Raw genomic sequence first — 13,310 nt, forward strand, 5'->3', positions numbered from 1 at the left:
TGCCTGTGGCATCCAAGCAGAGCAATGTTTGCAACGCTATTCTCCCCATAAGTTGCAACAAGGCCAACTTGGCCACTACCATAACACCCGCGTCACCGTGGACTCCATTGAGTTGACTCCCTTTTACCTTAGCCACATTCTTGTATGAGCCCGCTTTTTGTCCTAAAAAGTCAATCAAAACTCCTTTGACTAAATTTTAAACTCAGCTGCATCAACTGAGTACTTAACCGTGTCATGCGCAGTCAACTAGGATTTAGTCGGTTTGAGTTTTGATCTGCATCCACGTTTTGAAACATTTGTATTTTATTACAATTGCTTTCCTTATTTATATAATTTCCATATTATATTAGGTTTCCTTAATTTCTTTTTCTTATTTTACTGATTTCTGTTTTCTATTTTGTTTTCCCTGAATTTTTTTTTTTGATAGGTAAGCTGGGGTTTGGCGGGGACCCCTACCAATTTATTAGAATGTGAATCAGCATTCAAACACAAACCCTATCACATGAATAATGATACGCACCAAAAGAAATAAACACAAGCCCTATGACTCAACTTCCTAGCTCTCTGGCCCTTCCGTACATTCTGGTCATTCTTTCTACTCACCTCCTGCCACACATCTTTTTTGTGGGGTTGGTGAGTTTTCTTTTCCTTTCCACAAGCCATTCCTTGAGATTGAGGTTCCTCGGCCTCTTCTATATCATCATCTTCTGTCTCGGAGCTATCTAGTACACTAAATGTGTTTGCCAAGGTTATCATTGCATGTCTCTGAGCTTTGGGGTTGGTGGGCTTCTTTGGATTCCTTTCTTGCATTGCTTCAGTTTGACCCAAATCTTTGGGAGAACACTCGATTTCTGCTTCTTTTTCCTCCTGATCTAGTTTTGCTTCTTGCCTTTTTGGTTTCCACTCTTTTTTCTGAGTTCTCACTGCAATTTGGTTTCTTGCAATAAGGGGACAACAATCGGAGGTATGACAGAAATCCTTGCATTGTTTACAACAAGAAGGTTTCCAATAGTACTCGACCTTCTGAATGACTGATCCAGATGGAGTTTCAATATAGACCTCATTTGGAAGATCTCTTTCTGCACTTACCTCAATGCAGACCCTCGCATAGTTCAATCTTGTACCTTCAGTGGTGGGGGTATCCATATACAACGGATTTCCAATGACATTGGCAATTTTGCTTAGCCCTTTTCCCGTCCAGAATTTTAAGTGGAACCCTGGAATCTCACCCAGATAGAAATCGTAGTAAGCTTGAGTCTTTCTAAGGCACAGTCTGGTGTCCATTTCTGTAAGATTAGAGCTCTTCCCTCATAAGTAGTCATGTTGCCTTCAAGAGCAGTGGAGCAGTCCTCTTCATTAGAAAATTTGAAGAGGAAAAAACCAATGTTTTCCCAATTTCTATATGATGTAGTTGTCGCATGGCTATTCAGTAACCAATAATCACATTTAGTGCAGCTAGCACATTGGAAGCCGAGTTTCCTTGAATTATCTCATTGTCTTCTCCCTTTTTCTGTAGTTTTATCAATATTCTTCACCTGCATGCATTGTTTATTGGTTTTTTATTTAATGATCATAGATATCTCTGTTCAACGTGATTTATTAAGTTCTCCGTACCTTTACCCCTTCAGTGTTGTTAATTGTTTCAAGGCATTGTCATCATCTGTTCAATTACTAGAGGGGTTCCCATCCTTTCTCCCCTGATTTGGTCTCTTCATTTCAGAGCAGTCCTTCCAACCAAGTCTCGTTATCATCCCCACTTGGGTTGGTTTACTTTGGGGTGGTTTAGTTTCAGTTCCAATTACCCAGTTTCCCTTCTTTGTTACGTTGTACATAACTATGCATATATGTACACATGTATGTCTTCTTCTGGTTATATTGCATGGCACTATGCATATATGTGCACGTGGGGACTGACGGACATTCATTTATTAGGATTGGAACTTCTGAGGTGGGTTCTATATTTACACAAAAAAAAAAAAAACATTGAATCAGTATGTTTGGATGTTCTAAGTGAGCAGTTTACTTCTCTACACAAGTGTGTAGAGATCTTTGGTTTCATCATCAATGGCAGTAGGGATTTCAAGCTCATATATGGCAGAACAAACTCCTCTAAAACTGTTGAGAACCCATTTACAATGTACACCAACTCCTCATTTTATTCAACACATTTTAATTAGCTGTTGATAGCTTTTCAGGAACCATACTAGCCTTTAAGAATGGGCAAAATGAAGAGGAAATAAGTATAATGGAATGCCATCACTGTTTGGTTGATGTGATTCTTGGACTTACAGAGATGCAGGGTTGAGAATATATTAAGGGTATGTTTGTTTACCATGATTTGTTTTTCCTGGAATATTGGTTTACTCAATGGTGAGGGAGGGTGGAGAGGGATAGAGAGGAGAGGGACTGAATGAGGAGAGGTTATAAAATCCATAAAAACAAGGAAACAAAAAACTCCAAAATATGATTGAGTTTTACCTAATTTTTTAGCCACTTCTCACCATCTACTCATTCATGCGCTCTCGAGTTTATCCTTCTCCTACCCTCCCTATCCCTCTCTCACCACTCGGGAAACTAATTTATTGTGAAAAAAAATTCATGGTTGCCAAACATGGCCTAAATGGAAGGTTCAGATCCAACCAAAAGTGCAGGGCTTTTTACATTGAACAAAATTTGGCTGCACAGCGCCCTAAAATAGAGAGGAAACAAGGGGGTGTGGAAATATCAAACATGGGGTGTGAAAAAATCAGACCATGGAATTGATATTGCCACACCCCCTGCTTTTAGTGTATTTTAATGCGTTGTGCAGGAACCTCCTGCTCAACGTTGCATAGCCAAGTTTGTTTCACATTACATTTGGGGTTAAATTTGTGTAAAAAGTGCTATCCAAATGCTTTTTAGGCTACAATATACTATCAAATTGCACTGGAGAAATGCATTGCACACCCAACTGAGCTTAAGAAATCCCTCGGAAACATCACAAAAAAAAAAGGTTCCAACCATTCAAGCTTTTCAACATCAATTATACACCTTCAAGTCTACAGTTATAACAATCCAAGCTTTTCAACTTCAAGTCTACAGTAACAGCAATTCAAGCTTCTCAACCTCAAGTCCACAGTAATAACAATTCAAGCTTTTCAACATTAAGTCATGAAAATGGGTTTCAAGTCCCGTCAAACATGGCCAGACCAAGTCTCTCTCAAGTCTCAAATACAGTTTCAAAGTCTACCCATTTCTGCCTGCCCAAAAATACACCTTAACAGAGTAAATGAGAAGTCAAGAGTCAAATAACTCTTTAAAGCAACTCATGGCCACTTTCTTTGACCCTTCTAATTATTCTGAAATGAAAGTCTCTGGGTGTTTATGTTATGGTCATATTCTAACACATCTTCACGGCAAGCTTGACTTAGTAATATGAGGCATCTACATTCGTTGGCTAATGGCTATGGTGATCACAAGGAAGAATTTGAGATTTGATTTGGAGAGCATGGTTATTAAAATATTTATATATCATTTCTTTATTTCATTGTCTTTGTTAACCTTGTTGTATAGAATATAAATAATATTAAAATATAAAAGTGAAAACTGTTGGTGCGTTCAAGCTCACCATTTTTTTTGGTGCGCTTAAGTTGTTATAACGCCTCCCATTAGTTTAAATGTTTGGGTCCCGCTGGATCCCGCTTAAGCGCATTAATGGGAGGCATTATAACAACTTAAGAGAGGACAGATGCTCAATGATTTATTTTTTAGTGCAAATTTTAATAATAATAGGTTTCTTATGGGAATGGGAATTTATCATATATGCTTCACAAACCAGCACAATGAGGGAGGCATATCACCCACAGAAAAAAAATATGCTTTCTAACACCCCACTTCCCTTAGCATCTCCTGTAAATGAACATAATCTGGACAGTTTGTACGCTGGACTCCCCTTCGAAATGAAAGACTTTTTGCCCATTAAATCTGGGCCGTTGCTTTCTGTTTCTTTAAACTATCTACTTTCCTAATCAAGACCTGTCAGAATCAACGGTGCAGATCATGTTAACATCAGTGGGCCCTATCAAACATCTCATATCACAGAAAATTAATTCTCATAAACACCTTTGCTAATTTGGACTGCATCATTTCAAAATAAAGAGGGGTGCCAATATCAAAATAAGGGACCGGTATTTGCGAAGGTTTTAACACATGGTAATGCATCTCCACCTCATTACAACATTAGCCCCCTGTACAAGGGAGTAATACAACTGATTTTTCAAGCAAATGATATTTCATTCATTGCCTCTCTAGTTCTAAAGTAATACATTATAGGACCATGAGCGGTTACACTAAAAGTCAGTGAACAGCCATCCTCCTCCTCCCCTATTCTCCACAAGAAAAAGTGAAAAAAGGAAGAGAATAAATAATGAAAGAATTGGAGCGGGTTCTTATAAATTTACACTGTTGCTACAACTGCAAAAATTCACATCATGTCTTACAACAATACATCATCTCATGTTGCAACATTGAGGCTTTCCCATCTGCAACTTCTCCCACATGCAGAGCATCTGTCTAGGAGACTGGTAATGCGCCGTGAAGTAATCATCAATGCAACCGAATTGACAAAACTTCAAGTTATGGCGATACTCGACAGGTTTTGAGCTGTTAAACTGCTCCACCCACATGCCCATGCTCACATCTTCCATCTTGAACAGCTGCATTTTGATCAATTGTCAGCACTGGCAACTATTTTCATCGGGTTAGAAAGAGTTTCAAAGCAAGATCATTATAAGTTAATGTGTCATACCCGTAACATGTGTTTCTCAAACTCCGATACTATAAAGTGGGCAATGTCTGATGATACAATGTAGCCTGGACCATTTGCATAAGGTGGGTAATCTTCTTCCGGCCATTCCTGAAATACAACAAAAGAAAAATGATAGGTACCTACGATTAGTTAACATGTCCATTGATATGACGTAACCTGTGCAATGTCATGATATGTTTGATTGGTGTTTCTCTTGGACATTTTCAATTTCGGATTCGATTGTGCGGGGATGTTCTGATAACAAGAAAATTCTAATGTAGAAAACGGTTCCAAGTTCCAATGCATAAAAAGGTTGTTGGTTGCTTTGAGGCTTGGGCGGCGTGGTGATAATCGATGAAAAGTAAAAGCTCAATTGCTCCAACTGGCAATTACTACTTGGGATGAGTTGAAAAGATTGATGAGAGAGGGGGTTGACCCTCTGGCTGAATTGGTTAGAGGCCTTGCTCCTCAACCAAGAGGTGGGAGGTTCAATCCCAGCTTACCTACCAAAAAAAGATTGATAAGAGAGGAATTCCTATCTTTCAATTATGGACAAACATTATACGGAGGACTCCATAAATTGTAGTCAAGGTACGAAGATGGTTGCTCGATACACGAAGTTCTACAATTTACTTGATAGAAATAGGTTGGGTGACATCCACGAGCGGCTAATTGCAAGGTATTTGAGGTGTTGTAACCATCCATCTATGATGCTTTGCACATCCACATGTTTGGGACTGTTTCAAAGGCATGGACCAGCATTATATCTGGCATCAAATGTGTATCAAAAAGTTCCAAATCAAGGAAATTTCCAGTCCTTTAAACCTTACATTAATGCTTCCAAGCTCAACAAGCAACTCCGTTCAAAACAGACCATAATAAAAACAAATGTAAAGTGTTTTCGGTGTGGAAAGATGGCACACATTTCATCGGAATGTCTTCGAGTTCGACAACAACTAGTATGAGAAGAAATGGGAGAAGACATAGGAGAATAAGGTTATGAGGAAGAATTTGATTAAGACAATGGAGGTGTTCCGGAAGTAGATGGTAATATTCTTTATGAAGACACTTACGGCCCTTGCGAGAAAAAAATTTCTTAATAAGCGGTGAATAACCTCAACTTGAAGATGGAAGCACCCCCCCCCCCCCAACCATACAAGTTAGCGTGGTTTAATAACTCTAACGAGGTAAGTCTCTCAACGGTATTTGGTTTCATTTTTCATAGGAAACTAGTTGCAGACCCTCGTTGCATGGGCTGATAAATAAGAACCAAACTTATTATAGGCGGAGAGATTTTTGCAGATAAAGCAGGGGGACATATCTTTATAACAGAGATTTTCTCAGATAAAGCAGGGGGAGATACGTGGAGAGAATTTTGATGGATCAGATTTTCGCAGATGAAGTAGTGGGGGATGCGTGGAGAGATTTTTGACGGCTCTTCAAAGCTATTGAAGGGAAAACAGGGGATAGAAGGGGTGCCACGTGGCACAGCCACATCGTCCAGGATTCTGCTTTACATATATATTATTTGATAAGTATGTGTGTGTGTGTGGTGTGATATAGTACCTATGGATGCATGTTACATTTTGCTTGAGATACCTTGGCAGTTTGATAGGGAGCTATACATGATAGTAGAAAGAATGCATACAATTTTTACATGAAGGTTGAGAAGTTTGCCTTGATGCCTTCCAAAGGTGATTAGAATTTTAAGAAAGAAAAGCGTATAGTATAGTATAGTGTGATTTCTGGGCATGAGTTTGAAAATGAGTAGACAGAAGATTTGAAGGCTATTCATGAATAAGTGAGAGCTAAAGTTGAAGCTAGCTATGCAAAGTACATAAAAAATAGTCTTCATCGTCAAGAGCTTACTTTTGAAGTTGATGACGAAGTAAGGCTGTATCTTTTGAAAGAAGGCATCCTAGTAGTGACTAGTGAGTATCATAAATTCAAGCCTAGGAAGATTAGTCCTTGCGAAGTTTTGAAGAAAATTAATGACAACGCTTCCAACGGATTTCCATATTCGTGACACCTTCAACATCAAGCATCTTTCTCCTTACTATGGGGAGCATGAAGGCAATAACTCAAGCGCAAGTTCTTTTCAAGAAGGTGTGATTGACGTCGTACAACCTCTAGTTGGGATTGCAAATGAAGTGGATCAGCATGTGCAAAGGATGAATAATCCAAATATTGTTAAAATCTAAGCAAGAAGAGCCAAGATGGGAATGGTTCGTGACCCAGAGTTAGACCAGGGGCATGAGCCAAAGGGAGGGGGAAGCTGTTGTTCATAAGACACATTTTGATGCAGTTAGGGCCCATTCTTAGTACAAAAGTGAGTTTTTATTTTAGGTTCTAAATGAGTCATCTATAAGTATTTGAGTCATAGGGATATAATAAGTATCTTTTCCATTTGTATTAGAATAAAGGATGGTCCAGTCCACTCCCACGATACTATTGGTTCACAATGCTCTTCGAGGTTTCAATGGAAGCTACAAGTGAGGGTATTTTTGCCATAGTAGGCAGGTTTTAGTTTAGGGTTTTAGAGCTTTTTTTTTCTTTTGAAATTTTACGCTTTTAGAGCTTTCTTGGTTCTTTTATTTTCTTCTCTCCCTCTAAAACTCATGTATCATCGTAGAAAAACCTTGAACTAGAAGAATCTGATTTGTGCATTGAAAATGAAAAACTCTTTTCCATGGCAAACAGGGTGAATATTGAAAGGAGTAGCAAACAAGAAGTGCAAGACCCCATATCAGATACATATATGTATGATATGTACATAGTTTGAAAAAAAATGTGTATTGCATGTATTACTAACAATATATGATATCCAAATATAGAAACATACTAGATAAAACAATTACGATAAACAGAAATTTAATTTTAAGGGGTAAAACGCCTAAATGTAATCACATACCTCATATGTCACAGCCCATTTACCATAACGCAAGGGCTTGTGGTAGTAGTTCATGTTTCCCACATATAGGCTTTTACCGCTAGGGACTTTCTTGGCTTCGTCGATCACTGAATCCACCCTGACAAAGGTGTCATCATCACCCTTCATAATATACTTTGCAGATACCGTGCGAACCTGTGCAAATGAACAAACATATAACATCCTAATAATTCTTAAAACTACATTGTTGAAGCAAATGCACATCAGATTTTCAAATAGAGTATTTTCACTCACCCCATACTCACAGATAGCAACAGTCTTAAGAACCACAAGATCATAGCTATCCATGAAAGGCACTATAACAATGTCACCAAAGAACTCTGCTTCCTTTTTCAGCTCAACATTCACTTCCTTTCTTCCATGCTTTAGACAACAATGACAAAAAAAAATTAGTCTTTCTAAATTGGAGATCGAACAAGTTCAGAAGTACAAATGGATGACAGCATCCCTTACCAGTGCGACAAAAAAACGAGCCACCACACTTGAAGATCTGATTAGTCTAGACTGCATCCAAGACTTCCTCACGGCCATGCGCTCAGCAAAATGGTTGCCTGCAGAAAGGATGCCAATGAAGAGCTCCACGGGGCCATCGGGAAGAGGTGGGGCCTGCCATTTGCTTGACATATCGAGATACCTTTGTGGTGCAAAACTTGGATGTGAAGTAGGTAAGGAAGCAGCAAATATGGATTGGACATCAATGTCTCCATTCAATGACAGGCCAGTTGCATCCTCTAGCACAAATCCCTGCAAACATTATGGAAGATATGAGAAATAATTCAAACTTGTATCAAGCCAATATTACCAAATCAAAGGTTTTATGTTGGTACTCACGGTGCGGTAAGGGAAAGAGGTGACATGTCTCCCATCGACATTGATATGATAACCTTCCAACCCAGCACTAATGGTAAGGACAAACAACTTATCCTCTACAAAGGGGTAAGGCCAGTCAATAGAGACCTTCTTCGTTCGACCAATTAGCCTGTTAAGCCACCATGTTTTCTTTGATTCCTCTGAGTGATTGTCATCATCACGGATCCACTTTTCACACTTTACAAGTTCATCAACTGCACATACAGTCCTGAGAATTACTTGAAAGGGTAATGCATGCATCAAAGTACCATTCCACATATCCCTTGTTTAATAAAAGTTGCCATTAAAAAAACCATTTCACCCTAGCATAAGGTCTCCATTTGATCAGTGTTGACTCGCTGCTTACTTTGAGAAGATAAAGGGGGCAAAGTTAAAAACAAAATCATGCTAAACTTAAACTCCTCCACATGGGTTTGGAGGTTTGCTATTTCCAAAACCCTCAATAACTTCTGGTTCCTATCAGAGGTTATAAAACCTAAGGAAAAACATATTTGTTAGGTATTCGGTTATTCACACAACTCACACAATCAGTGGGCCCAAACAGAGTAGACTTGCACTGTAAACAATTACATTTTCCAACATTTTTAGTGTAATGATAATTTTTCACCGTGTTAGAGAATCAGGTTTTCAAAAACCGCAATAAACAACAAAACCAACATGTGGAAACAACTTGAATTGCCTTGAAAACATTACAAATTTCCAAATATTTGCAGTCTAGATGCAGATTTCAGTAGTTACACTAAAACAAATACAAACCCGGAGCAAGACTAAACCACTCACTCAAATAATTTCCAACATTTTTAGTGTAACGGAAAATTCTTGCCGAGTTAGAGAATCAGGTTCTCAAAAACCTCAATTAACAACAAAACCAAAGTGTGAAAACAACTTGAATTGTCTTGAAAACATTACAAATTCCAAGCATTTGTAGTCTAGATGCAGATTTCAGAAGTTACACTAAAACAAATACAAACCTCGAACAACACTAAACCACCCACCCAAATCAAACTAATAAAGACAACCTTGAGAAACAAAGAAATTCATATACCTGCTTCTTCATCAGCCTTGGATTTCCACCCCTCGCACCGTTGTGCCGAGCCCCACTGCATCCTATAACAAGTATTCTGCTCAATAACAGGCTTCCCACTCCAATCGCCCTTCAACCTAGGGTTGAAATGCAAAATCCTCGGCGGGTCCTCTCCATCAACTGTCTTCAACCCTTGTAATTCCATCATAAACTGTGAAACCATAACCGTCCCTGATCCTTCTTTCACAGAAGTAATCTTAGGGTTATCCTCAGCATGAGCCGCGTAAGGCTTTCCAACAAGCGCAATATTAGATCCTAAAGTCAGCCCACAAGGAAGCACCATGATCCTTCCACCCTCTCGAAATTTCGCCCCAGATAGAGAGATTGAATCAGGGCAAGACTCAGAACGATTCTCAGCCTTCTTATCAGTTTCCAATTCAAACCCTAACTCCAACTTTTTCCACACTTTCTGCCCTAATTCCCATGCTTCTCTTGCCGATTTTCGTAACCCCGAAAATCCCCGAAAATCCCTACCCCTCGGCATGAAAATTAAACCCGAAACTATGGAGTAATCTCTCATTGTTTTATGCTGAGAAGAAGGCTCTAATGAAACCCTAGATGGCCGAATTGGGGCTTCGATTTTTTGCCGATCCTCTTCGCTCTCGAGACGAAAAGGATTCCTCAAGGAATCACTAACGAATCCAATTGAATTTTCCGAAGAATCGATTGTGTCCCCGTTGCGAAAAACAAAAGGGATTTCTAAGCTCATAAGAATCAGATACAGAAAACCCACGGCCATTAGAAACTGGAAAGATCTATGCCTGCTCAGAGATAGAACAATATCCAGCTTCCCCTTCTTCATCTTCAAAACCCTAACCCTAACCCTAACCCTAACCCTAACAAGCAGCTTGCTACAGGTCTAATCTTTGCGGAAAACCTAACCCTAGACGGACATTAATGGGAAGGAAGAAAGAGTAAAATAAAGAAGAAAAGGGAGACGATTTGAGGTTTAATCTTTGAGGAAATTTCGAAGTAAAAAAGGTTGAGAAGGCGATCTTTCCTTTCTGTTTCGTAATTGAGAGTGAAAGCGAGTGGAATTTGGACAGACGGAGTCCATCATCCATGTGATTAATTCTTTTCAGGGAAAGATAACTGGAAAGGAGGTAATGCCAGTGGGGATTTTTATTGTTTTTTATACCTTTTTTACTATTAATATTATTTAATTCTATTTCTATTAATTAATTATTTTCTTACTTTCTTTAGTTTTATAATTACAATTTTTTCCTTAAATATAATTTATCAAAATGTTTGAGTGGATTGCTACTCCCACTCTCTCTAAAAGGTGATTGAGGCCTGCCCCACCAGAAAACTGTGTTAGCAAGGATGGTTCCAAGAAAATATCCCATGTTTACCGGTTGTTTTGACCTGTTTAGGAGGTGTCATGTTTTCTCCTTCTTCGCCTACATGGTATACTAGCAAATTACTAAGTAAAAAATCACCTAATCCTGTGAGTTTTGCTTTTTCTCTCTCACCCCTGCTGTCCATTTATTCTAGTAATGACACTCCATACTAGGAAACTACTTTGATTGACGACCAAACACTGCATACCACTACTGTATAGGGAGAATGCATGGCATGCCTCCTCCCTGTTGACTAAGCTTTAATTCACCACCCTTCTGCGATTAGCTATGTGCAACCAAACTGACTATAGGGGTGTCAATGGTCCCATGAATCCTCAACATTCGATCCGATTATAACAAATATGTAATTGGGGTGTGCTATAATCAGAGGAGCCCTTTCAAAAAAAAGGGGCAAAGGGCTCCCCAATGGTCAAATTCCATTAAAGACAGTTATGATCTTAATTTTATGTGCCATCTTAAATGGAATCTGACCGATGAAGGAGCCATCTGCCCCCTTTTTTCTTTTTTCTTTTTTTCGCAAGGGCTCCGGTGAGTCTAGCATTCCTAGTGTAACTATTTGCTCAATGCCACTGGGTAGTAAAATAAATTGCATAGTTTTTATATAATTATTGTCTGGTTGTTGAATCTTGATAGATGGTCCAAACTGAAGGGACTTGGATTCAAATATAAGGTTAGGACCTGAGTGGATCATGACTTGGACATAGATACCTAGATCTAAATCCTATCCGTTGATGCCCTATAGATCTCTTTAGCTTTCCCAATAGAGTCGTAAAAGAAAGGAAGCCCTTTTGAATCAAAAGTTAAGACAGACTCACAGGTACAACAGTATGCTGTGTGAGAGAGAAGTAGTTTTGCTGGCGACTGGGGGTAGCAGTCCTTGGAGTTTACTTTTAGAAATCTTTGGGTATAGACCGTTGGAAGTAGAATGCTGAGTCAGCTGTTACTGTGGGTGTCGCGATATTCATGATCCGCTGAATGCCACGTCATCGTTTGGTAATGAAAATGATATTTTTTTTGCTATGTTTGGGTTCTTCAATAAATTTGAGACAAAATTGTTGGTCCCACCATAAATACTTTTAAATGACAATGCATGCACGGATCAACACAAAGATGAACAGTTGTATTCGCCCCATTTCTTTACTTGCAACAGCCCCTCTAAGGGTATTTACGAGTGGTCTTTTACTCTAGAGGGGCTGTCCCAAGTAAAAAGGGGGTGAATATATCATTCCCAATAATGTCTCGATACCATCGTTCACTTGAACAATTTCAAATTTATCTAGACCGGCCAACTATAGCACACCAGAACAGACCGAATAGAGATTGTCGCAGGGAAGAATGGTTCTCAAAATGACTAGGCATGGTGTGCAATTTGGGTTGGTCAGGGGTTGAGTATTTGCTAAAAGCTGTATTGGAATCAACCTCAACCCGATACCATTTTATGGTAGAAGCTCGACCTGAATTCCAAAATATTAACCTAAGTTGCACCCCTTAGTTAGGCAGATGTTTGATATGTGGGGTCAGCATTTAGGCTTCACCCTCCACGGAAGACGAAAGCTCCAAGCTTAAAATCTTCAAAGGACGAAGCTGGAATTTGACCTCTCAAGGTTAGGCTTCATAGAGCTTCTCCTATCTCCGGAAGACCTCCATGTAAACTCTGAGCTTAAAATCTTCGAAGGACGAAGCTCGGATCGGACCTCTCAAGGTCGACCATCACGAAGCTCTTCTATCTCCGAAAGACCTCATGGAAGCTCCAAGCTCAGCTTCACCATCCTAAGGATGAAGAATGGAAGCTTGAACCTCTCTGCATTCTCCAAGAGGCATCAACCCTTCTTGCTTTTAAGTAAGTCAAGGAAGCAGGATATTCAAGAATTAACTAAGCATACAATGGAAAGAAGCTCTGAAGCCCGGTATCCAGACCACATATTTAAGTTTCACACAAAAGATCTCTAGCAGACTCCTTAAAGCGATTCAGAGGGTGCCTCAGAATCTACACTCCGGGGGCCCTTCTAATGTTGTTCTCTTTGGGTGCAGGACAACACAGATCTGAGCTCTACCTACCCAAAAAGCCAGGCTCGTCAACAACGCTCGCTTGATGCCCATGTACGAATTTTGACATCATCAGATGCTAAACTCAAATGGCCCAATCTAACTAATCTACTAGACACCCAATCCAACAATCGGAGTTTAGGAATTCGGTTTGAGCTTTTGCCATTAAACTGTGTCAGATTTTGGTTAAATCCAATTCATTTTTAAGCAGAA

The 13,310-nt window shown here is 39.3% G+C and overlaps 1 protein-coding gene across 1 annotated transcript; it reads right to left on the reverse strand.

The window, feature by feature from the left end:
* Nucleotides 1-4,150: 4,150 nt before the first annotated feature.
* LOC143845654 (hydroxyproline O-galactosyltransferase GALT6-like) lies at nucleotides 4,151-10,794 on the reverse strand. The gene is made up of 7 exons (XM_077354046.1): nucleotides 9,652-10,794; nucleotides 8,568-8,800; nucleotides 8,190-8,480; nucleotides 7,971-8,099; nucleotides 7,698-7,871; nucleotides 4,787-4,894; nucleotides 4,151-4,694 (listed from the first exon to the last, which is right to left on the reverse strand). The coding sequence occupies exons 1-7, from the start codon at nucleotides 10,490-10,492 to the stop codon at nucleotides 4,488-4,490; spliced, it is 1,983 nt and encodes a 660-aa protein (XP_077210161.1). The 5' UTR covers nucleotides 10,493-10,794; the 3' UTR covers nucleotides 4,151-4,487.
* Between the last annotated feature and the right edge of the window lie 2,516 nt (nucleotides 10,795-13,310).

Source organism: Tasmannia lanceolata, unplaced genomic scaffold (genome assembly GCF_043159265.1).
Source record: "Tasmannia lanceolata isolate RefF3 unplaced genomic scaffold, GAP_Taslan_0.1 ptg000015l, whole genome shotgun sequence".
Taxonomy (NCBI): Eukaryota; Viridiplantae; Streptophyta; class Magnoliopsida; order Canellales; family Winteraceae; genus Tasmannia; species Tasmannia lanceolata.